At 46.6% G+C, this 24,793-nt stretch overlaps 1 protein-coding gene across 7 annotated transcripts in view; it reads left to right on the top strand.

The window, feature by feature from the left end:
• Plch1 (phospholipase C eta 1) overlaps positions 1-24,793 on the top strand; it is a 187,445-nt gene that overhangs the window by 127,797 nt on the left and 34,855 nt on the right. For all 7 annotated transcript variants that reach the window (XM_048794680.1, XM_048794683.1, XM_048794679.1 and 4 more), the window contains 5 exons: positions 3,165-3,258; positions 4,825-5,028; positions 11,295-11,415; positions 14,535-14,706; positions 20,251-20,358. In XM_048794680.1, coding sequence (XP_048650637.1) covers positions 3,165-3,258; positions 4,825-5,028; positions 11,295-11,415; positions 14,535-14,706; positions 20,251-20,358 — 699 coding nt within the window. The remainder of the gene's footprint in view (positions 1-3,164; positions 3,259-4,824; positions 5,029-11,294; positions 11,416-14,534; positions 14,707-20,250; positions 20,359-24,793) is intronic.

The raw sequence follows: 24,793 nt of genomic DNA, 5'->3' as shown, positions 1-24,793 counted from the left end.
AGGAGGGGATTCTGCTTGTAGTCATAAGCATCTTAGTTTTGACCTATTTAATCATGGATAAGCTTCCTTGATAAAAATAAAATTAGAAGCTTAGCAATATTAAAATTCTTTTGCAAATTATGTTTTGATTTTGTGTTTAGAGGAACCATAGCCTTGAGAAATATAATTATTTACTCCTCTACAAACAATTCTATTTGTTTTAAAATTTGCACTCACTGGGAAAGTTTTGCAAGAAAACTGACAGGAAATCTGGGGATAAAAATGAGCGTCAGGGCTTGGGCTGTGGCTCAGCAGTAGAGTGCTCGCCTAGGATATGCGAGGTGCTGGGTTCTATCCTCAGCACCACATACAAATAAATAAATAAAGGTACTGTGTCCAACTACAACTAAAAAAAATTAAAAATATACATTTAAAAAAATTAGCATCAGAAAGCTGGGATTATAGCTCAGGTGGTAGAGTGCTTGCTTCACATGCACAAGGCCCTGGGTTCAATCCCCAGTGTGCGCGTGCGCACACACACACACACACACACACACACAAATTAGCATCACAGTGTGGATATTTGATCAATCTACGACTGGTTGCTATACTTTGCGTGTGTGTACCAACCATTAACAAGAGGACCAGTGGCTGTTGTCTCTTGTGGACAACATTGAACAACAGTGAATAAGGAAAGGAGAACAGAGATCAGTCTTCAGTAATGAAAAACATCAAAGTATAGTAACTGATTAAAAAGTTGCAAGAATTTCAAAAGTTCCAGGCATTTCAGCATTATTGAAAAAAACAGTCATCTTTGCAATCAAGCATTTCATGTTTTTAATAAAAATAGAAGGAAAAAACAGAATAGGTTTAATAAAAAAAGCAAAGTCTTTGGGCTTGAAGTTGAGAAGGTCCAGGCTTGACTGTTGGGGCTGCCTCTCCTAGTTCTGTGTCTTGGTGGCAACATTCAGCCTGCTCAGCACCGGCTTTCTGTCTGTGGATGGGGATAAATATTATGTTGGTGTGTGTGAAAGCTCTTCAGGGTCTCAACAGCACTATGGAAATGTAAGAAGGCTCTAAATCAAACATTACCTTAGGCTTGTCTTTTAGCTCCAGTTGCTGAAGACAGCAGATGGCTTGGATATTAAATAGCATACAAAACTTCCAAATGAAGTCCATAGGAAATAGGGTACAGTGAGGGGGCTTTATGTCCTGTCACCCTGCCAGCCTATTCCAGACAGGAGGCAAATCAAGGTGAAGAATGCAAGTAGCCATTGACCTCTGTTGACTTGTCAGTGCAGTGTAAAACTGCCACGCAGCCCCAGGAAGGCCACAGCATTCAAGTGTGTTATTGCGGGAGTTTGCTGCTAAGATGCTATTTAAAGGAGCCCCGGATGGAGGGCATGGAGGGGTTGGGAGCTGAGTGGGGCTCACACGTCACCTCTCACTGTTGGGGGTTTTACTATGTTTCCCTAAGTGTCAATCCTTACTGCTTGAGATTGGGGAGAAATTCATCAGTATTGTCTTTAGTATGTCTTGTACAGTGTCCAGACATTTCTGAGCACTCACAGAATGCTTGCTAATATTTTCATGGAATTGATGAATTTTTCAAATAGGTTGTTTTTTGTCACCATGCTCTGCTTTGTGTCTTCAACTAGTAGCACATTCTCCGCTCATTGGCCATTTCTGCATCCCATCTTGAGGGCTTGTGGTTGGCGGTTTTGGATCCCCTGGCTCCTCGTGGTCCCCGTCTCCTGTAATCCTGAATACATGGCTTCACAGAACGTGAATAGCCTTCCCACGGCACTGAGCGATCAATTTGGTTGTTTCTCTCTCTTGTTAATTTTAATTTTTTTTATATGTGGTTCTTTCTCTTTTGTGAGACATTGTTGATCTTTTAGACCACACCTGCTAAGTCTATGGTGGCAGGTCACCTGCAATTTCGACTATTTGTGGAATTTTTCAGGTGCCCCACCTGGCAGAGTGGTGAAGATAAACTTTACTCGAAGGACACATCTGCCATCGTCCCATTCAAATGGGGACAAGATGCTGTGTTCCTTTTCACACTGGGAGACTCTAGCCACATGGCAGCTTCTTTCTCCTCTGAACAGTTTCAGTGCTATTAGACTATTTAGGAAAACTAAGATTTCACTAAAACATAAGTATTGACTTAGTGACAATGAGAAATATAATTGAAATAATATGAAATACTGGCTCACAAGATCAACTCCTCTCATTCTCCATTAGTATTTTGAAATGTCAGTGTTAAGGGAAGATTGTAAGGCAGGATGGGTCTTAAATCAAAATACCACTCTTGTCTTTTATATTTTTCAGTGCTAGGCATCAAACCCAGAGCCTTGAGCTTGGGAGGCAAGTGCTCTAGCACCGAGCTGCACCCCAGACCCAAATGTCATGTTCTGTGTGTTTTGGTTTAGAGAAATTATTCCTGAAGAGTTTTACTTTTTCTAATGCTCAATGTGTGATGTTTATGCTGCGACCTTGAGAGCGATTCAATGATAACAGCACATGCTGCCCCCCTGGTAGGACAACAGGTTCGACTCTTGTCGATTCCCTTAGTCCTCAGGGCTGCCCTGTGGCCAGCCCTGGCCAGGGTGAGTGACTGGCATGAAGTCGCTGTGGTTAACATACCCCTATCCCAGCCCAGGCACTGGCCCCCGTCTTACGCTGGTGCCCCTCTAGTTCTCATTTTCTCTTGCTGACCTTTGTGCTCCTGAATGACCACAGTACCTACACACACACACAGGTGTGACCGTAGAGTCGCATTCTGCTGTGGAGAGGGCAGTTTTCTTCCTCCGTGTTTATGATGAGCAGGTTTCAGGGCTGGTGTGAGGAGTGTGAGTGTTGCAATGGCTGCCGCATAGTGAGCAGTATTTTGGCAGCGGAGTTGCATTGGTTATTGATTTTAGTCTATGCTTCATGGAGAGCCTTGGTCTCATAGTTGAAGGGCTGTGGTTGCCTATTAAATCTGAAAGATGGGTACGAAGGTTGAGATCATGATCATTCTCCAAAAACAACGTCAACCACCAACAGACCCCCCAGGTGCTCAGTTAAGCTCTCTGCACTGTAGCCAGAGAGCTGCAGGAATCAGACCTCATTGTATAGTAGTGTGGAGGGATGGGCCTCAGGAAATCGCAGGAACCTTGCTAACCTTCTGTTTTGCTTAGATGAACAATGTGACAACAGACTACTGTCTTGACATCATAAAGAAGTTCGAAGTTTCAGAAGAAAATAAGGCGAAAAATGTTCTTGGCATAGAAGGTAAAGCAACCAATAGTCTTAATTTCTCCTTTCTTGATTCAATCTGCTGAGTTAAATTCCAGAACAATTTTCAGGAAAAAGAAATTGGGAGATGTTAATGAAATTACAGATGATTCAAATAAACCCCACAAAGCACCCATTTTCTTACAGAGCAGCTGCCCTGTTGTTGGTCTCTCTCTTTCAAATGCCTATGAGCATTTGCCACTTCAGGCAGCCTACTGATGCCACCCTGTATGATGCGTGCCAAGAGATATTTGGGTGTTTCTCAAATGGCTGAATTTTGGAAATGGTCTCATTCCCAGTGATTACATGAAGGGAAATTTGGCCCTAAAAAACCTACTCTACAGTACTAGTGACTTGAAAGTAAACATGTTCCTTTACAAAATGTTAGTAACTGACTTGTTTTTCCTGATTTGTGGCAGTATGGAAGCTGTTGGAACCGAAAGTCTTGCTAATATACCTCATTGTATAGTAGAGGAAGTGAGGCCCCCTCAAATAATTTGCTGCAGTTATGCACTCAGAATCGGCTCCCAGAATTGTACACATGGTGTAAATAAGCTAACCATATCTGAAAGTCATGTGCATTTAAAATATATGGGGACATGAGTTCTGGTGGGAACCCAGAGGAGGCTTGCTAGAGCAGAGCAGATAATCCCAGAGACTACCAGGGACCCCACGATCATCCGGAGCCATGGCTGGGCTTTCCATATCTTATTGCCAACCTCCTGGTTTCCCTTGCACCTGGGGTCAGTGTGGACAAAAAGGTTTTAATTTTTTTTTTTTTTAAACTTTCATTTACTTCTTTCTTAAAGAGGTGGGGCCTTGCTAAGTTTTCCAGATTGGCCTCCACCTGTGATCCTCCTGCCTCAGCTTCCTGGATGGCTGGAAAGTTGTTCTTAACTCCTAGCCCTCTCTGACTGCTTACCTTCCAGTCAGGAGGGAGAGAGGTGGACCAGCAGTGGGGAGACATAGCGTTAGTCTTAAGTCTCAGAGAAGACTTACAGATCTGGTTTCACCAAATGATTATCAAAGACTCGAATGAATTTACCCTAATAATCATTCCTCTAGGCTACTTGTGCCTTGTTCGTGTATTTGCAGGCCTCTCACACTTGAGAGGTTGTAGGAAAGTGATGGGAATGTCTGCGGAATCCTTGAGCACTGTCTCAGAGTTATAGAATGTGCTAGCCATCAACAGCCTTTTCTCAGAGCAGTTTAGCACCCAAATCATCCCTCTTTGAGTCCAGACTATGTTTAGCTTTTGACAGGCCACTTGATGGCTTTTCAGATCAACTTCTCCCCTGTCTATTGCAGGCCAGTCAAGGGCCCCTGGGTCTCTGACACTGAGGAGAGCTTCTGGGTTCTCCCCGCCCATGACAGCTCTCTAGGCTGCTCCCCATGGTCCCATTTCCATTTTCCGGCACTCTTTGACCTCAGGCAAATCGCTCAGGGGCCCAGTCTTCCCGCAGAGGCTACTCTCATTGCTGAGAGCGTCCTCCACCCGTCTGGGTCTGCGGAGTGATCAGTAGATCTGCTCTGATTCCAGCGCCTGACTCTCTCTCTTCGAAGGCTTCACGAACTTCATGCGCAGTCCTGCCTGTGATGTGTTCAACCCCTTGCACCACGAGGTGTACCAGGACATGGACCAGCCACTCTGCAACTACTACATCGCCTCCTCCCACAACACCTACCTGACCGGCGACCAGCTCCTGTCCCAGTCCAAGGTGGACATGTATGCGCGGGTGCTGCAGGAGGGCTGCCGCTGTGTGGAGGGTAGGTGCTGCTAGCTGGGCCCCGCGGGGTCAGGGACACATCCTCTGAATCAGGCTGCCACAGACCTAAAACACCCTCATGCCCATTAGAGCTGTTGGTCTGTTCACTGGGAAGCTTTCCTGGTGAAATAGAGCAGGGCGAGGGATGGGTGGCACTGAGGGGGTCATGGTCAGGGCTGAGGGGACTGCCACAGGAGCTTTTAAGTCACAAGGGACACTGATGGCGGGTTGGAGGTAAAAACCAGATGTACAAAAAGCGTGCTATAGGAAAGGTGCTTGAAAGACCTGGGGAGGCAGCATTGGGTAAAGTGATCGTTGGCAGAGGAGAGTTTTGGGAGCTTAGGTCAGTTGTTTGCAGGTAATAGCAGGGGCTGGGGATGCCTATGCTTCTGTGGTTTACACGGAGCGTCTGTGGACAGAGGCGGCTGTGCACCAAGGTATGCTGGTGGCTAACTGCAACCTGACCATGGAGGGAGAATCCTGAAGGGTCTGGAGGCAAAGGGTGTTCTTGATGGAGCGGAGAAGCCCTGGAGCCCAGGGGCATCGCTTTGTGGTGGAGGTGACATGGGAGCTGGCAGCAGGATAACTGGTTGTCCTCTAGTTGGGGGCCAGAGGAGGAAGTGAAGAAAACATGGAGCCTTCCTGCTGGCTAACTGGCTGGGCAGCTGTCTTTGTCACACAGTTGCTAGCTTGAGGGATTTTTTGCTATGAAGGTGACAGTAATGTTATCAGGGTGAATCAACATATTTAAAAGTTGGGCGGGCTTTACACACTATGCACACACAGAACCACTAGGTCCTCTACAAAATGAGTGCTCTGAAGCTTTAGTTTTTATGACCATGTTGTTGCAGGAAATACCAACTGACGATAGTGACTGACAGTTGAGTAGCCGGAGTGGCTGAATAATGAAGATGCTGATAAAATATTAATGCGAGGAGAAACCTTTCAGCAGCAAAAGGTCTTGAGGTGACCTTTGCTCTCAGCCAGTTGTTTGCCTTAGCTGGCCCAGCACTTGGTGGGGTTTGCATGTTTGATAGGCATGGAGGTGTCCAGCACATGGCTCTTGCTGGATTCACATGGACGGATGCCCATCACTTAAAATTGTGCCATTTTCTTGGAGCCAAGAACGGAAACCATTCAGTGACTCCATGAGTGACGGTCGACTCAGGATGACTGGCAGCTTTGCTGGGCCTGCATCCTCTGCCCTGTTTTCTCTGCTCTTTGAGTTCTTCAGATGCCTGCCTTATTTTTTCTTCTCTTACCTGTCGCAACCTGAGTCCTGCTTAAATCTAACCACGTTGCTATGATGGGCTCCTTACTCTAAATCAAAACTTCTGATCCTTCTGCTCTGGTCGGGGGTATTGAGAAATGAGACTTCTCTGATTATTAAATTTACGGTAAGTTCCACATGAGTCCTCATGCTAGCGTTCTCAGTTGTCTTACCATGCTAAAATAGGGGTGTGGAGATTGTGTGCGGAGGATGCTGGACATGGGCCTGCTCTTAGGCTTTCTTTCTTCCTGAGATGAAGAAAGAGACTGAGAACACATTGCTTAGGGCCTCCCTAAGTTGCTAAGGCTGGCTTTGAACTTGCCATCCTCCTGCTTCAGCCTCCTGAGCCCCTGGGATTACAAGCATGCTCCACCATCCCCACCTAGCTGTGGGGCAATTTTAAAAGATGTGATCGCCCGAGTGCTCTCTCTCTCTCACCAATCTGCACCACACATCCCTCCCAGAACTTGGCACAGAGCAGTTCTTCCTATTAGAATGATCTGTAGCAGGACAGTGAAAGTTGAACTACTATCCTGGAAAGTTTTTGTTGGGAAGAAGAGTTGCATTTTTCTGGGAGACTTCGTGCCTGCTCTATTTCCTTTTGGACACTGAGGTTGTCACCTTAGATTTGAACGTATTGTGGGAGGGAAAGGGGAGCTGCTCTGATTTGTCCCTTTTGGGTTGGGTCCTGGCTAAGTGCTTCGCACACATTCTCATTTACTTCCTGCAACACCCACCATTTCTTCAGGATGTTAACCTGGGGTGAATCACTTAGATTCCTGCAGCCTGGGTGCTGGGATTTGAACCCAGGTTACTCATACTCCTCAGCTCTGCTGTTCTCCAGGGGCCTGTGCACCTCACGGAGGAGCTAGCCCTGGGTGACCTGGCTAAGGGCTGAGCGAGGGCCCTCAGGTCCTGGAAGACAGCTAGAGAAAGCATGGAGCGCGGCACAGGAGGGGGAACAGACTGTCCTGACTGCGCCTCGCCCCTGAGGTTTGGACTTCCCCACGGACTAAAAACTTGGCCACACGATCTCTGTGGTCTCTGTACAATCTCTATGAGCCCCACGTTCTGAAAATCTCAGTTCACAGTTAGAGCTTGGGTGGGGACATCCGTGTATTTTACAGCCAGGAGCACTTTGTTTGCCTCAGATCTGAAGTTGTTTGTATTCTTAAATAGCTACAACTGGGATTTAAAGAGACCTGGTTTATAGAAGGTGGCAGGTCATAGACTGAAAATTTCAGGTCCCACAGGTTGTTTTTTTGAGGTAGCTTTTGCTGAGTATAATAGAGAAAATAGAGAGTAATGATGCATGGTACTGTGACCTGAAGGGTCGCTCTTCTTTCAAACTTTGGTTTCGCTAACGTTGTGTTTCCCAGGATGTCAGTGGCAACAAGGTTCTCAGGGGGCTTGGGGAGACCAGTAAGTCTTGGTGGTGAGATGGATTTGTCAGCAGACCCAGCAGGTGCCGTTCCTGGCCTGGCCTCCCTTCCCTTGCTTCGTAGCCTGAGCTGCTTAATGAACATGGGTGCTCTGTCCAAGGATTTTGCTCTCATCCTGGGGCCAGTGTTGCGTTCTGTTGTAATCGGTTTATGACTCTTCCTGTTATCTCGGGAAGCCCTACCAGGGTGGAACATCTCTAAGTTCCATTATGAAAAGCTGTGGGGTTGGCAGCTTGGCTTCAGAAATGACCAGCTCTCTGTCAGGGTGTCTCAGGGGCCACTAGTGGTAGCCATGTGTGTCTGGGGGAGTTAGGTGGAGGGTGTTCCCATGCAGCATTAACCCTTGCAGGACACCCTGCGGCCAGGGGACCTGACGGTGAATCCCGTGTGTTCAGACTCAGTGCTATTCCGGAGTGGCATCATCTTCATTTGACAGACAGTTGATGGAGTCAGACATTCAGTGGAAGAGCTGCCGCTATCGATGGGGGATACTCTGCCCATGTGACGGAGCTAGCAAGCGCTCCCTCTTTCCCGATGGCTGTGGTTTTAGGAGCTCTCTTGCATGAAGTGAAAAACAGGTCAGGCATGGCTTCGATTTGCCCCTTCACATGGAGTTTGGAATGACATGAGGTTATTTATGAGGAACCCTGTTATATGTATTCATCCCCAAGATGGGACTGTCAATCATGTAGAAAGTTGTTGAAATTATTCACCATCTTTCATCACCTAGTGATGGGATAGGTTCTGGGAAATGTGTTCATCAAACCATATAAAACACATCCCTGGTGGTGCTGATCCACATCCAGAGTGGCCTCTTGTTGCAATCAAGAGGTGCAGTAGACATTGGATGTCTGAGGCTGTGCCAGTGTAACACAGTGTGCTGTTTCATGGAGAACTTAAAAAAATTTTTTTAATAATCTTACTGGACCACCATTGCATAGCTGGTCTGTCATTGATCAAAACACCATTATGAGTCATGTGACTATATTCTTTAAACTTCTGTTCTTTCCATGCCTATATCCAGAGATAAATTGGAGAATCTCCAGCACATAAGAAAACAAATCAACCTCTGTCTTTGATACATTCACAGGCCCCAAGGGCACCGTGACACTATGGGACAGGACAGTGGTCTTCCCCACAGCTTCTTTATCCTTAAATTCTGCTTCCAGGATTCCTGTGACAGTGACCTTGGAAGTTCCTTCTTTTATCCCCTCCCCCCGCCCCCGGGGAAGACATTTGAGCAGCCAGTGCTCAGTGGATTTACACCGGTGACTTTAAGGTTGCCCAGAGAAGCAAAACCAATGTGAGGTTTAGAGAAAGAGGTTGGAATTGGGATTGGTCAACCGGTTTGAAGAGGTTGGCTCACATGACTGTGGGCATTGGCAGCCTGTGTAGCCGACTGGCAGGATGGAGACTAGCAGGGCTGACCTGGTAGTTGTGGCTGTGAATTCCAAAGTGTAGCAGGCTGGGGACACAGGTAGGGTTTCTGTGCCACAGCCTCGAGAAGAATTTCTCCATCTGTGGGAAGTGCCGTGGTAAGGCCTCAGCTGACTGGGTGAGGCCCACCCACTGCACAGAGAGTCATCTGCTTCCCCCAGAGCCTGCCGATTCAGATGTCAGTCACACCCAAGCGTGTCTTCATACCCAGTCTCGACTGCTCTTTGACCCAACAGTGACCATCCTTGACTAGTGCAGCTGACACCTAGGATAAGTTGTCACTGTCACCTTATGGTCATGTGAGCCTTTTGACTGCTGCAAAGGAAATGGAGCTGTCACCTGTCTCCTGGGGAAATAGGTTCAGATGTGGGATAGGTTCTGCTGAAACAGAGGGCAGGTGTGGGGGTCCTTTGTGGTCCTGATAGAAGATAGAATTGAGGTGCCATTCCAGTAGCCAAACCCAGCTTACAGACTGTGTGTGTTTAGTCCATATTACGCTTTTAAAAGTGAGTTATTTGCCAATGTCTAAATATTGTGAAATTTTATAGTAGTGAAACCTAGACTTTTTACTTTTCTCAGATCTGCCATCGAGAACTCTTTCTCCTATCTAGTGCTGAGAGCATAATTACCTTGTGTCCTTGTGTAGCCCTGGTTCCTGTCGGGCTGTTATTCAGGTGCTATTGACTGCTGGGCTTTGGTTGGTGTCTGTGTCTGTGATCTGCTGCCATAAGGGAGGGTCGGGAGGCTTGGTGGGGTGGCCCAACTCAGCCTTGAATGGGCTTGGCTAAGCCGAGTGAAAGGGCTTCAGCTGACCACAGAGGCATGCAGGAGGGACTCTGGGGAGAGTCCACTGACTGGAAGGGCATGGCTGTGCGGGAACAGGAGGGATCAAGTGACTTGTGAGATGCAAAAGTGGCATGAGCTCCTTCAGAGCTCCTCTCTGCTCCACCAGCTGAGGTTGCTTCTGGTGTCCGTGGAGCCCAAGCAGGTGCGAGTCTGCCAAGCAGTGATATAGGACCCAGGTTCCCAGCGGGTGCCATGCCAATTCAGCACATGACTCGAAAGCCACAGCAGGGGAAAGGGGACAGTGACTCCCGAAGGAGGTTCTTTTGGCCAGACCTGGAAGTGGCACTGTCCTTTCTGCCCGTGTCTCTCGGGCCACACCCAAGTGCAAGGGCAGGTGGGAGACTGCACACAGTGCTGTGCTGTGCTGGGCAACTGAGGACACAGGCTGGCCAGTGTCCAGGAGCCTCTAGTATGCAATGTAACGACATGGAGCCAGCAGCCAGAGCTGCCACAGGACGTTTGTCAGCACCTCCCAGATGCTGTGCAGTGGGCCACGGAGGCTTTTGAGCACATAAGCGACGGGGCGAAAGCAGAGTTTTAGGAAATCAACCTGAGGCCCAAGGTAAAGCACAGGAAGCCCCCTGGCCAGGGAGGCAGTTCCTCCTGGGAACCAGCGTTATCCTCCATGCACAGCCGGCAGTGACATCCAGGATGTAAGTTACCCTGTGCCCGCGGCGTCATGGCCACCTTATGGGGACTTTGTCATCACCAGGAAGTGCAGTTGTTGTTTCTGTTTCACAAGATTCAAATTCTTGGATCGTTTGCAGGTAGTCACATGGATTTTGAAGAACCTGAGGATTTGAACTCAGGGAGTCAGTGCTACTTTTTATTACTGTACAATTAATAAAACAGGAATAAGTCAAATGGGAACAGTGAGTTTGAGTGAGCAATCATGAAAAGCCTTGTTAGCAATTTGAGACTTACCTCAAACCTGGGGAAGAAACTCAGACATTTCTGCTAACAATGATCACTTCTTGGGGCACACTTGGCGAGATTTGCATTACCTGCTCACAAAATTTTTGGTCAATGCTAGACTGAAAAGGAGTGTGTCTTTGTAAACTATAAGCACCAACTAACAACCAAACCACGTATTATCTTTGATTCTTTGTCCTGATAAACACTCCAGAATACCCATCTCTCTGTCTGAAATCTTAGTCGTGATTGCAATGGGCGTACTTTCAAATGACAAACTGAAAACATGTCTGGTATTTCCAGAAATGTCTGTAGGTACCAGAGACGCTGTGTGTTGATGCGAGGTTCTGTTTTTGGCAGTGGACTGCTGGGACGGCCCCGATGGAGAGCCAGTGGTACACCACGGCTACACTCTGACTTCAAAAATTCTCTTCCGAGACGTTGTGGAGACCATCAACAAGCATGCCTTCGTGAAGAACGAGTAAGTACTGCAGGCCTGGGACCCAGGTTCCCCTGCTGCCACACTGCCTGGGCTGAGCCACAGAGCCAGCCAGCGCCCTTCCCTGGGCTCCACGTCTTGTCGCCTCCACCTGGTCCTCTCCTCCCCCAACAGGCGTCACTAAGAGATGACAGGGTTCAGCCTCTGGCTTTCCTGTGCTCTGTTTACTCCTTGCCTGTTCCCTGTGACTTCCTTGAAGATGTCCTTGCAAAGACTGGCCATGTAAATCTGTGAACCCAGGGTGTGAGGTGTCCGTGAAGGCTGGGAACTAGTTACTGTGCGGGATCCATGTTTTTGGTGTGATAGCATACTACCTGCTATCCAGGTCTGCGGAACTACCGGTGACCTGGACGTCCCGAGGGGCTGACAGTCTTGTGCTGCTGACTGACGTTTGACAGTGGTGTTTCCTCCCGGTGTGAGCTTTGCCCACACCATCGCCTCTAATCCAGGGACAGTGCGGCCTCCTATTTTGGCTTCTGGTCCTCTACTCCCTTTCCTCACTCCCGTAACAGTCATTCTTTCCTTGGGTGTTGCCCTTGGCTTTTTTTTCAGATATTTACTTAATTGCATGCCCAGGCTTCTTTCTTAAGTCCAAGATTTATGTGAAAAATGCATAGGAAATGTTTGTTGGAGTTACCTGTGCAGAAGCCACGTGCTGAGCAGAAGGTGAGACTCGGCCACCTCGGGCTCATGGCCCTCACTGGACTCAGCAGCTCCTTTTGCCCTTGCTCCATTTCCTTTACTCTGGGGCAGCTCTGCCTGCCAGCAGCTGGGCCAGGACTCCCTAGTCCTTTTGTTGGCAGCCAGCTCCTCTCGGTTCTGCTCCCAAATTATCCGTGCCCCGTCTTGCCACCCTACCTGCTAGCTTGTCCTCTGCACCATGCCTTAGTCTTCCTTTGGAAGTAACGCACACTGTGATCCTCACCTAAACGTCCTTCAGAAGCTCCCTCGCCTGCCCTCTGTGCCTTCAGGGACCAGCCCTCAGCTCCCCCACAGGCCTGGCACCCGGGCAGCTCCCACCCTGGCAAGTGCGGGTTTCTCTGCCTGGACCCCCTTCCCCACTGTCCACCTGCTGGATTCTTCCTTGTCCTGCGGGGTCACTTACGCACTGTCCCTCTGGCAAACTGCTGACCCACCAGATGATTAAATCTTCTTTCCCCCTGTATTTAGCACCCTGAGCCTATTTCTGCTGCTAACAGCCTGTTACAGTGGTTGGTGACTTGCCATGAGACTGAACTCGGAGAAATAGGTGCTGTGTCTCAGCCACCTCTTATTCACTCTCTGTTGCCTAGCTGATGCCTGCAATGTACCAGACAGACCAGAAAGGGTTTTTGAATTAAAGGAGCAAATTAAAATTACAGTTGCGTAAAATTAATATTTTAGAAGTTAGTAGCCTTTAAAATTTTTAATATTTGGTCTTATTAATTAACCATGAGGTTAAAATGCTATTCTAATAAGAGATCCTTGCTGTATAATTCATGGTTTCTTCTACATGCAAGAATCTTGAGCTGTAAACTCCAACCGGTCTTCTCCACAACCCTGACTTCTGCCAATCCTAGCGGAGTAGCCATGCTTTCCCAGCACGCTTCCTGAGCACCTTGGAGGACTCCCCAGCCTTGTGACTGCTCACTGCAACTTGGGAACCCTTGTAGGAAATGTGTTTTAAATTAAAAAAAAAAAAAAAATTAATACTCTTATTTAATACATTTAAAAAATTGGGCCTTCTCCTTTTCTTTCTCACACTGTGGCCGCATCTCTTCACCAGGGTTTCTGCTGAATGATTTTTTGTTGTAGAGCATTGTCTTGTGTATTGTAGGACGGCTTCTACTCACGAAATGCCAGTGGCACCCTCTGAATTGTGACCACAAAAATGTCCTAAGACATTGACAAATGTCCCTTATGGGAGGGGACACAAAATCATCTCTTCTCCTGTTGAAAAGCACAGACTTACTCTAGCATGAGCCGATATAGGCTTTTAATAAACAGATTGATACTTTAAAATGTTATTGTTAAATTCTCTGCTGTGAATGCAAGAGATCTCAGGATTGATAGTTTGTTCTTTTCTCCTCCAAAACATTTCTGGCATACTCTAGGAAAAAAAATATTGCCTATTATTTCTAAAAATAGGGGATGCAAAACAAGAAAAAGAATCAATAAATCTGAAAGCAAAGCAATTTTTTTGTGTATTGTGCTAAAGATTGACCCCAGGGTCACTTCTGCACTGAGCTGTACCCCAGCCCATTTTATTTTTTATTTTAAGACAGGGTCTCACTAAAGTGTGCAGGCTCGACACCTCAGGCTCCGGAGTTGCAGGGATTACAGGTGTGCGCCACCGCACCCAGCTTCAGAGGAATTTCTCATTCTGAAGAAAGGAAAAATGTTGAGAGAGGAGTGCAGTTCAGCAGTGAGCCCTGGCTGCTCCTGCCATGGCCACCAGCCCCCAGGCTGTACGGTTCTCACCGTACGCCGGCTCCACATCTGTAGAGAAACCCGTATGTTGGTGGAGAATGATGCTTGCCCGTTTGTCTTAGTAAAAGAGCAACATATAATTCTATTAAAAAGGATTTTGAGATGCCTGACATAAGAGGCTATAAAATACAAGGGTTTATTACCTTATTTTATCCTCAGTAGTAATTTTCAAGCTGAGAACTGATTATGTTTTTTTTTTTTTTTTTAAGAGGAAATGACTGCATTTCCTGATATGTAATGATGGCTTAGCTGATGTCTAGACTTTTGAAGAAATAATACAAAATTCTATTGTGTGAGTTTCCTTTCCTTAGGCTTCTCATTTCTTTAAAAACCTTTTTTTTTTTTTTTTCTTTTAAAAGATACATAGCAAACCCACCATTATTTTCCCCTGGTGCAGAATATTAGATCAAGTCATCCCACATGGGTTGGTCTTTTGTTCAGCCATTATCCCCTGAAAAGTGCATTTGCTCAGGAGAATTTGTTCAATGCATGTCTAACTCCCCTTTTAGAAGCATTTTAATTTTCACCACTGTGGCAGGCCATGTCGCCAGGATTGTAAGAGCACAATGAATACAGAACCATTTTCACCAATCCCTGCCTTGCCTGTCTCTGATCCTGTTGCCGTTTCCCAGGTTCCCCGTTATATTGTCTATTGAGAACCACTGCAGTATCCAGCAGCAGAGGAAGATCGCTCAGTACCTGAAGGGAATCTTCCAGGACAGGCTGGACCTGTCGTCCGTGGACACCGGAGAGGGCAAACAGCTCCCCAGCCCTCAGAGTCTGAAGGGGAAGATCCTAGTGAAGGTTAGTACTTCAGGGTTTGCAGGCAGACCCCTGATGACCCATGGAGCTGGTTCCCACATCAACTAAACCCCGGTTTAAAATGGGGATAATAAGTGCAGCAGCACACGAAGGAAGGATGTCCCTGCTCGAACGTGCACTTGATTTCAGTTTATAGCCATGCTCTCGAGAAAGGGCTGGCTGACCACCTGTGTTGGGCTGGTTTTTACTCAATAAAAACCTCTCCTCGAGCCAGGTGTGCACCATTTTAGTCTGGAAGTATTCACACAGGGGAGGAACGTGTTTAGGAGTGGGGGGAAAGGACAGGAGAGGACAAGACTCCTCAAAGCCACGTCTGAAAGCATCTCGTTCAGATGCTTTTCTCCCATTTCAAGCTCTAGGAGCTGTCTGTCAAAGGAAAAAACCCATCTTCATGGTTGATCAGTTTTGGTTATGTAAGTGAGACACGCCGGCTTCTGCAGGAGCAGGCCCAGACATCCTGCCCCACGGGATGGGCCTGTGCGGAGGCATGGTGGGTGGATGAGTGACACTCACCAACAGATCACCTGCGATGGGCGCCGTCTGTCCATGCAAAGGATACCATGGGACAGTGGCTCGCGTTTCCAGGGCCTCATTCTGTGATTTCACCCCATTCCTGTGAATTTCATATTTTTTCTAAAACCACTTTGGACCGTTGTGTTGTTTTGAGATAAAATTGAAGTAGAGAGAACTAGGTTGTTAATATTCAAATGGGGTCCTGTACTTGAAAGCAGTGTGCACCAAACACTGAATGTCATCCCGGAGTAGGGAAGTCGAGAAGCTATGCCTTCCCAGGCAAATCTTTAACTGGGCTGTAAGGGAAAGATGTAAAGTGTGCCTCTTTAGAAAGCTTTTTTTTTATCCATGAAAGGAAAATTAAAGGTTAAGAACCAATTAAAGAGGTGTTATCAGTCATTTGTATGTGCAGATGCATTTTGAATGAAAGCTCTAAGTGGCCCAGGAGGGAAGTCTGTTCAGGCCAGTGTGCCCAAGTCTTGTTAATGCCAACTCCTGCATTAAAAACCCATTTCTGAAACAAAACAAAACAAAACAAAAAACCATTTCTGAGCCAGGCGAGGTGGCGCACACCTGTACCTGTAATTCCAGTGACTCTGAAGGCTGAGGCAGGAGGATCGTGAGTTCAAGGCCAGCCTCAGCAAAAGCAAGGTGCTAAGCAACTCAATGAGACCCTGTCTCTAAATAAAATACAAAATAGGGCTGGGGATGTGGCTCAGTGGTCGAGTGCCCCTGAGTTCAATCCCTGGTAACCCCCTCCCCCCCAAAAAAAATAACAAAAACAAAAAAACTCACGCACAAAAAAGATCATTTCTGGGTTAGAAAATAAAATGTCACCTTCGTAGTACTGTGTTTCTGGGTTTCCTCAATATTCTTCAGCCAGCAGTCAGGAGATGATGTAGAGGGAGCCCATTTGATTGTTGTCTTTCCTCTGATGGTGGGATTTAGGTGGGTAATTGATGTGAACTAATTGGGTCTCTTCTGCACGAGTTGAGTGTGGGTCATTTGGCACAGATGCCCCAGGGCATATGGGCACCAGGAGAACCAGAGGCAGGCCTGTGGCACTTGCTGGCAGGGTAGTCACAGTGTGTCGACAAGTTGTGACTGTTACACACTTTCCAACCATGCGTATACGTGCAATTACGTATAACGCACAAATACATACACACACACACACACACATCCTGAAAAGGTAACAAGAGTTGCTTTTGAACAAAAATCATAACAAACTTGCAACTTTTCGTGGATTTTATTGCTGAAAGTAACCACTGCTCTGCAGTCCCAGTTTCCCACTTTCAGGGGTGTGACTCACGTCACTAGGTAACTGGAAGCCAAGAGGTGGCCTTTGCTCCTGTCTCTGGCAGTCTTTCCTTAATGCATGAAGTAATCTGACTCCAGAATATTATCAGAAAGGGATGCAGGAGACACCTGGGTCACTCTCATTTACTTTTCCTCTGGTCTATGATCAGATTCACGAAGTTACACAAGATTCTACCGAAGGTTATTCTTGAGTTACTTTTAGGAGTAGCACTGTTGGTAAGAGAATTAAAAACAATGTCCTTTTGCTTTTTTTCCTGTCTGCTTGATAAGTAATCATTCTCGTGTATGTGTGTGTGTGTGTGTGTGTGTGTGTGTGTATGAGAGAGAGAGAGCGAGAGAGAGAGAGAGAGAGAGAGAGAGAGAAAGATTGATTTCAAAAGTGGAAATTGCTGTCCCCACATTTCTAAAGTCTTGTGTAGAGGTCCCTCTTGGTATCTGCCATGGTACCCTAGATAAAGTTGACTCTGAGTGAAGGTTGGTGGGGAGTAAATGAAAGGTGTTGGTTCTTGTCTGTCCTTTCCTGGGGACAGCTGACCATCACTTAATTTATGAACCTTATTTCTGGTGCTGCCTTATGATTATAGCTACTTTTCCAGAATGTTCCCTAGAATAAAAGGAAAAGAGACTCGTATTGTAGAAGCCTTCTACATCAATAAGACCTGAAGTAATATACAGAAATAAATGTTTTAGCTGGGTCCAGGGCACACACCTGTAATCCCAGCTGAGGCAAGAGGATTGTGGGTTCAAAGCCAGACTCAGCAATTTAGTGAGGCCCTAAGCAACTTACCAAGACTCTGTCTCAAAATAAAACAGAAAAAGGGCTGGGGATGTGGCTCAGTGGTTAAGCACCCCTGGGTTTAACCCCTGGCCCCAAAAAAGAGAAATAAATGCCTTAATTTTAGGCTGTCTTGTAATTGAAATTTTAGGCTGTCTTGTAATTGATATTACACAAACTATTCCCCATCTTTTTAATATTCTAAATGCCCCTTTGTAAATTGGAGAAAATAAATTTAAGTCTCCAAATCTCAATAATCTTGATTGTGAGCATTTATTTTAGTTTAATTACGTAAGTTATCTAATCAGCTTAGAAACCGTGGCAGTGCTAAGGACCCAAGGTCTAGAGCTCTGGTATGGAGGAGGGTGTGGGAAAGAGGGTGGAGACTTCTCTGAGAACTGGCTGGGCAGCAGGCCCCCAGGAGGAGGGGAGGGTAGATGCGGAGGGCAGCGGGCTGAGCTGTGCAGGGCAGAGGCTGGGTTGAGGTCAGCCTGGGTTGAGGTCAGCCTCAGCCTGGATGGGGTCTGGGAGGAGAGAGTGCCTGGCTGCCAGGCAAGGCCCGACCCTCCGTGTTTAGGGAGCCCCTCCCTGGGTGTGAAGGAGTCTCCTTGGAGGGGCCAGCCGTGGTGACCTCTGTTTTGCAGCTCTTCTTAGCCTGGAATGTGGGCGCCCTATCCAGATGTTCTAGCCAGAGAACCTGCTGCCTTCGAAGTGGAGCTGTTAAGGCTCAGGCCAACTGCTCTCAGAGGAGTCAGGGAGGAGGCCGTGGGGTGGGCAGGGCTGGCCAGCCTCTCTGGCATCTTCCTGTTGTCTGTCGTGTGGATGGTGGGATGGAAGGCCACCGCTCCCGGGACTGTGTTAGGAATGTACCTTCACTGGGTTCGTTCTACACAGATTTGGTGCAGGACTGTAGGCATCTGCCGTGGCAGAGCAGATGACCTCAAATACTGCAGCTCCTCAGGGGCCTGGCTGTGACTAGCTGGGCCCTCTGCTCTGGGCCTCTCCTGAGGATGTCCCTAGGGCATCCGCTGAGGCCACAGGTGTCTCAAGGGTAGGTTGGGGGGGGGGGCTCTTCTTCAAAGATGACTGAGTGGCTGTCATTGGTGAGAGGCCTTTGTCCTGCCATGTGTTTATCTCCATAGCACAGTGAGAGTGGTGGAGAGAGGGAAGGGGACAGAGAGACTGAGAAAGGAGCGACACAGCAGGCCAGGGGAAGGCAGAGTCGGGCAGCAAGCTAATCCCACAGTGACCATGTGTCCCCTCCTCTGTGTTGTGGGTCACTAGGTCTAGCCTAACCCAGGTGAGGAGGGGCCTGGACCCCAGGAAGCAGGGACACTGGGGGCCTTGGCCCCTTGGGCTTGAGCTTCTTCCCACTCCTGGGAGCCCGCTTCTGTTGTTTTTAAAATTTACTCTTACTTTTTCTGAATATAAATTAGGAAGTGTGGAAAAGGAGAAAGTAACTGTGATCATTCATAATACTCTTACCCAGAGATAATTATTTCTAACAATGGATTATATTTCCCTCTAACTCTTTACACCTCACTGAGTCCATACTGTGTATATATATTGGCTCCCTTCATCAGCAGATTCAGCCAACCCTAGATCAAAATTACTTCGAAAAAGTTCTCTGTCCTGGACGTGCACAGACATCCCCTGTCATTTTTTAAAGAGTGATTTTCCATGTCATTTACACTGTAATAGGTATTGTAAACAACCTAGAGATGATTTTGTGCTAGGTGATATGCAAATAGTACCTTGTTTTATATAAAGGGCTTGAGCATCTTCAGATTTTGGTGCCCAAGTGCAATTCTGGAGCCCGTTTCTCGTGGGTCCTCAAGGATGGATGCCATTTTACAACTTGAGTGTCTCACCGTCCTGTGTGGATTTTCCTTTGTCCAGAGCCCCTGGTGTCTGGAGTGCTCTCCGAGTGAGTCAGGGATGGCCTGGTCCTGAGAACTGTGCTCAGGCTGCTCAGCAGACTCGCTGTGTTCTGGGAAAGAGAGGCTTGCTAACTGTGTGTGACTGCCGAGGGCACCTGCTACCTGCCCAGGAGAACAAGCTGCTCTGGGGGCTCAGCCTTGTCCCTTTGGGCATATCAATAAAACATCTCCCTGGGTGATGGTGAGCAGTGGATGTCATTGCTCCTAGTCCTGAAGTCCAAGGTCACGATGCTGGAGATCAAGCCAGCCATTGTGCACAGTGGCTTTTTGCCATCAGTCACCTGCCCTTTATGAGAAGCTGTTCTTATTCTTTTAATTTTTTTTTTAGTAGAAGATCCCTAATTAATTTCATTTCATTGAAAGTGTATGATTGCATTTTCTTAGAAGTCCTGCCCTGCCTTATTTTGCCTCCAATTCAAACTGTCTACCTTCTGATGAGTCTGAAGTGATGAGCCTGAGACACTTCATTTTATTTTCATTTTGCACTTTTGAAAATTGTGGTAAAAAACCCGTAACATAAAATCTGCCTATGATCTCACTCATTTTCAAGTGAACAGTTCTGCCACGTTAAAAGCACATCATTGTGTAAGTCCGTCTCCAGAACTCTTTCCAACTTGCAAATCTGAACCTCTCTGCCCTTTGGCAACAAGAACTCGGCCTTGCTCCTGCTGCCCTGGCCACCACTGTTCACTTTTGTATCTATGAATTTGACTGTTCTTGGTGCCTCCTATAAGTGGAATCATATAGAATGTGTCTTTTTGTGTCTGGCATATTTAATTTAGCACCCTGCCTTCAAGGTTCAACCAATTTGTAATATGTATCAGAATCGCAATCTTTTTAAAGGCTGAATAATATTCCACTGTGTGTGTAAACCACATTTTATCTGTTCATCTGCCAGTGGATAATTGCGTTGCTTCTGCCTTTTGCCTGTGGAAAATTTGTTTTCATTTCTAAATGGGATATTTTGATCTGTTTCAGGGCAAGAAGCTGCCTTATCACCTTGGGGATGATGCAGAGGAAGGGGAAGTTTCTGACGAGGACAGTGCGGATGAGATTGAAGACGATTGCAAGTTTAAGCTCCAATGCGTGAGTGATGGCTGGGCCGTATCACCCTCGGTACACTGTGGTAGAGTGGTTCTGAGTCGGTCTTCACAAATGTGGTCTCACAGTGTGGGAAGGCTGAAACTCCTCCATGTCCGACACGTACCCACGTGGCCTGTTAGTGAGTGAGCAAGGGTCCTTAGGCCTCAGGACTGGAGGGCATGTAAGGCATTCACCTGACCCTCTCCAGAGGCAAAGGCCGTCCTATCGCAACATGGTTAAAAGTCAAATTCAGGTTGTAATGTCAGTGTCTTTGGTGAAATAGGTGAGTTGTGACTCTCCTCTAGCCCCACTGCACTGCTGGTCAGGGCCAGCCTCAACCCCAGCTGCCCTGGCCTGCTTCTCTAGGGGGCCCTCTCCTCCTGAAGAGAATGGACTGTCCTTCAGAGGATTTCCCACCCCTTCCAGGCCTGGACTCCTGGCTGAATGTGTGACTTGCCACATCCTAAACAATTTGGCCCAGAATAGCTAGTCACCTGCCTGGGGCTTCAGACCCCCTTCTGAGATCAAGAAGCTGCTTTTGCAGGAAAGCCCCACTCACCCACGTGGTCCAGGGAGATGGAAGGCTCAGAGATGCGCCCTGCTCTGCCTTCTGTAGCTCACTTGGTTGCCAGGATGGGCTGAGAGTGGCACAGGCTGGTGCAGGACCTAGCGTTTCACTTCTATAGGAAAGTGGCGTGCCTTTAGACCTCAGGGCTATTGTGTCGTCCCCTAGAAAAACAGATAATTGTCTGTGCTTTCTCCTGATGCGTTCTATTTTTAGCAGTAGGCTGTTTTCTTCTTGACCACACTCACCATGATGCCTCAACTGAAGGGTCAAGGGGGACCTGGCATTATTTTAAAGGGACAAGAGTTCAGTAGCAGCTGAGATCTCAGTAGACACTGCCTTCCTGGTTTTTATGCACTTTCAGGGGTGAATTGGGGAAGATCGATTTGAAATTTAAAAAAAAGGAGAACTGTTATTTGCATTCATCTTTTTCCCTTTAATAGTTTATGTTTAGCTCAGTTTTATACCCCTCATTAACAGGGTGATGGTCACAGAAAATATGAACAGATTTCCATACCTGAAATGCAGTTAATATTTTAGATAGCTTTTTATTTGATCTTCTAGATATTCACGATTTTTATAATTAATTACTTGTGATGATGGATAATTTAGCCCCCTTTTTTTAAAACTTTATTTCAGAAACTGGATCTTTCTCTGATTCTTAGTGTTTTATTTGTATGATGTTTCCCAGTCCCCTGGGTTGCCAGCCTCAGCCACTCTTTCATTCAAAAGCAGGAAATAGAGGCTCAACCATGTCGCATGTTTAGGAAATGCTGTTGGTAGTGAAAGTGAGTGGAGGAAATTTAACTACTGCCACAACATTGTCATTATTGGTTGTTTTCGCTCCTAAATCTGCCCTGCTATACCATTTTTCTATTAGGGACACACACCTTATCTGGGTTCCCCTCATGTTTGGTCCTTTAGCTGATTTCCAGTAGATAGTTTAGCACATTATTCCATAAAGGTAAGTGTAATCTTTCATTTGGCCTAAGTGAAAGTGGACACAGCCCCTTAAATGGAAAGGTTTACAGTTGTCTTTTTTTCGTATTTTCCTTTGGGAAGGAAAATTTGTAAAGAAATCAACATTTTTAGTGGAAATATATAAAGCTTTGTATCTTTACTCACCTTTTCCATCTCTGTTTCTGAGGCTCTTTGGAGAAAGGCAACTCTGTGTTCAGAAAGCCAAAACATTTTCTTATAATCAGGCCGTCTGTAGTCCTATTGTTAGTAGAGAGTTCAACTGTCTTCTGGGGCAGTGAATTGAAATATGCCCCATCATATTTCTGTACAAAAATGTGCATTGTTTACGTGAACCAAAAATTACTTTGTAGAAAGGTTTGAACCTCAGTTTTTAGTTAAGAATGTGATTAGATTTCTAAGTGAGATCTGAATTGTTGCAATAAATAAAGATTTGAGGTCAGCAGTTGTGCCTGGAACACAGTTCTCATGAGGTTATATAAGACTCTTTGTGCATTCAGTGTATTTTTCCTGAGCATCTCCTGTTGGAAGTACACTTATCACCTTTGCAGGTGTTGGGGGACAGACCCATCAACAGAACAGACAAAGTCCTTGCTTTGTGTGGGTCACACATTCATGGAGGAAGGACCGACTAGACAGGGGCATGTGGAATAGTGTTAGGTGCCCAGGGGAGGTGTGCACTGGCGTGCCTGCATGAGAGCTCATAGGCCTCTGTGTGAGCACGTAAAGGATGTGTGGACATGGGAGATGGGCGTCCAGGGAAGGCCTCACTGAGAAGAGACATTGGACCACAGACTAGAAAGGAGTGAAGAGTTGGCCAGGCCAGTACCTGAGGAGGACCTTAACAGGCGAGGTCGGAAGCAGGACTGTATCTTAACCAGAATGAGGCTTTTGTTTATGCAACAAGTGCTTTCTGTTGTTGGATTAGTTGAGTCCTTGAAGCTTCTTCCTCATGTTATTTTGTAGTTTCAGCCATAGAGAAAATCTGGCTTATGATCTGTAAGCCACAAGCTAAAGGCATTGTGTCCAGGGACCCAGGGATCATGCAGCTCAAAGACACTGGGTGCAGTTTCCTTTTACCTACAGTACAGTAGTCCCACAGATTTGATTCAGGGTGGCCAGCTCTCCACCATCCATCCTTATGGGACTCCAGTGTCGCTGTGCCTCACGGACTTCCCACCCATCACTGGCTCTTTTCCTCTTCTGCTGAGTTTTTCAGTATTTTTTCCCTGCACTCTCTGAGCCTGCGTTCAGCTGACCTCTTGGGCACAAGCATCCACTCCAAATGCCAAGACTTCCATCTTCTTTCCTAAGTCGTCCTCTCAAGGCTTTGAGCTACTTCCAGAGAAATCGTGGATCTTGTTGGTCTCAAACTTAACCAGCACTCACAGAAGAGGTGAGTTACCTCAAGTTTGTGAGGTCTTGCTACTGAAAATGTCTACTCTGAAAACACCAAAAGCCAAACAGCTCAACTAATAAATGGGTGAATGAATTAAACAGACCCTTCTCAAAAGAGGAAATACAAATGGCTAACAAATACATGAAAAATGTTCAACATCCTTACCAATCAGGGAAATGCAAATCAAAGCTACACTGAGATTTCATCTCACTCCAGTCAGGATGGCAGCCATCAAGAATACAAACAATAACAAGTGCTGGAGAGGATGTGGAGAAATAGGAACGCTTTTACACTGTTGGTGGGACTGTAAATTAGTACAAATGCTATGGAAATCAGTATGGAGAGTCCCAAAAGACCAGGCATGAATCACCGTATGACCCAGCTATCCCACTCCTCAGTATTTATCCTAAAGAATTAAAGTCATCACACTACATGATTTTAGCAGCGCAATTCACAATAGCCAAACTATGGAACCAGCCTAGGTGCCCACTGATGGATGCGTGGATAAAGAAAACGTGGTATGTATGCACAATGGAGTTTTACTCGGCTATACAGAAGAATGAAATTATGTCCTTTGTAGGAAAATGTATGGAACTGGGAGACCATTATGTTAAGTGAAATAAGCCAAACTCAGGATCAAGATTCAACATGTTTTCTCTCACATGTGGAAGCTAGAGAGGAAAAGAAAGGTGGGGGGATATCATGAAAATCAAAGGGAGATCAGTAGAGTAAGGGACTAAGGGGTGAGATGTGGGGAGGGAGGAGGACATGCTGGGGAGTGAGTGACATTGGCCAAATTTTATTCTGTTCTGTATTATGTGCACTTACAAAAATATAACAACAATATGTAAACAAAATTCTATCAATATGTATGACTATAATACATCAATAAGAAAGGTGGAAAAAAATATATATATATAAACATTATTTGGATGTTCAGAAGAAAAAAGAAAGAAGTCCCCCAGCCTGGGACTTCTGCCCACTCCCTGGGGGCTCCCTGTGCACTGAGCTGAAGCAGCCCGGTGAAGACCAGCACCCGCTGACCTGGGCCCTCCCTTCCCTGCTTCTTCTGGGTCAGGAGTAGGTGCACCTTCTGCTCTTCAGGCGATGCTTTAGTTCCGTGCTGGAGAGAGAACAAGATTGTGTTTCCTGTTCAGTTGCTTGATTCGTGGCAGAGAGATTCCTAGTTCACTTTCACCTCTCAGAAAAGAAAATTGGGAACCCTGATTACCTCTCTGATGGAAACTGCCCTTGACTGTATTAAATGGCCGCTCGCTCCGCCCCTGGTGGCCGCGCCCTACCTCCCTCACTGGCCAGGGGGACAAGAGTGAGATACACAGCTCTCAACTGTGGTCACTGGGTCTCAAGGTCAAGTGTCTGTCTCCTCTTTCTTTCCGCAGTGCTATTGGGTTCCGGGATGGAATGACAATGCAGTAATGAAGCCCAGCCGTGTGGTTGGTTGTTCTCCATGACTGTAGTTTTTTTTTTTTTTTTTT

This window comes from Marmota marmota, unplaced genomic scaffold (genome assembly GCF_001458135.2).
Source record: "Marmota marmota marmota unplaced genomic scaffold, marMar, whole genome shotgun sequence".
In the NCBI taxonomy this organism is placed as follows: domain Eukaryota; kingdom Metazoa; phylum Chordata; class Mammalia; order Rodentia; family Sciuridae; genus Marmota; species Marmota marmota.
This window is presented reverse-complemented; position numbering and strand designations above follow the sequence as displayed.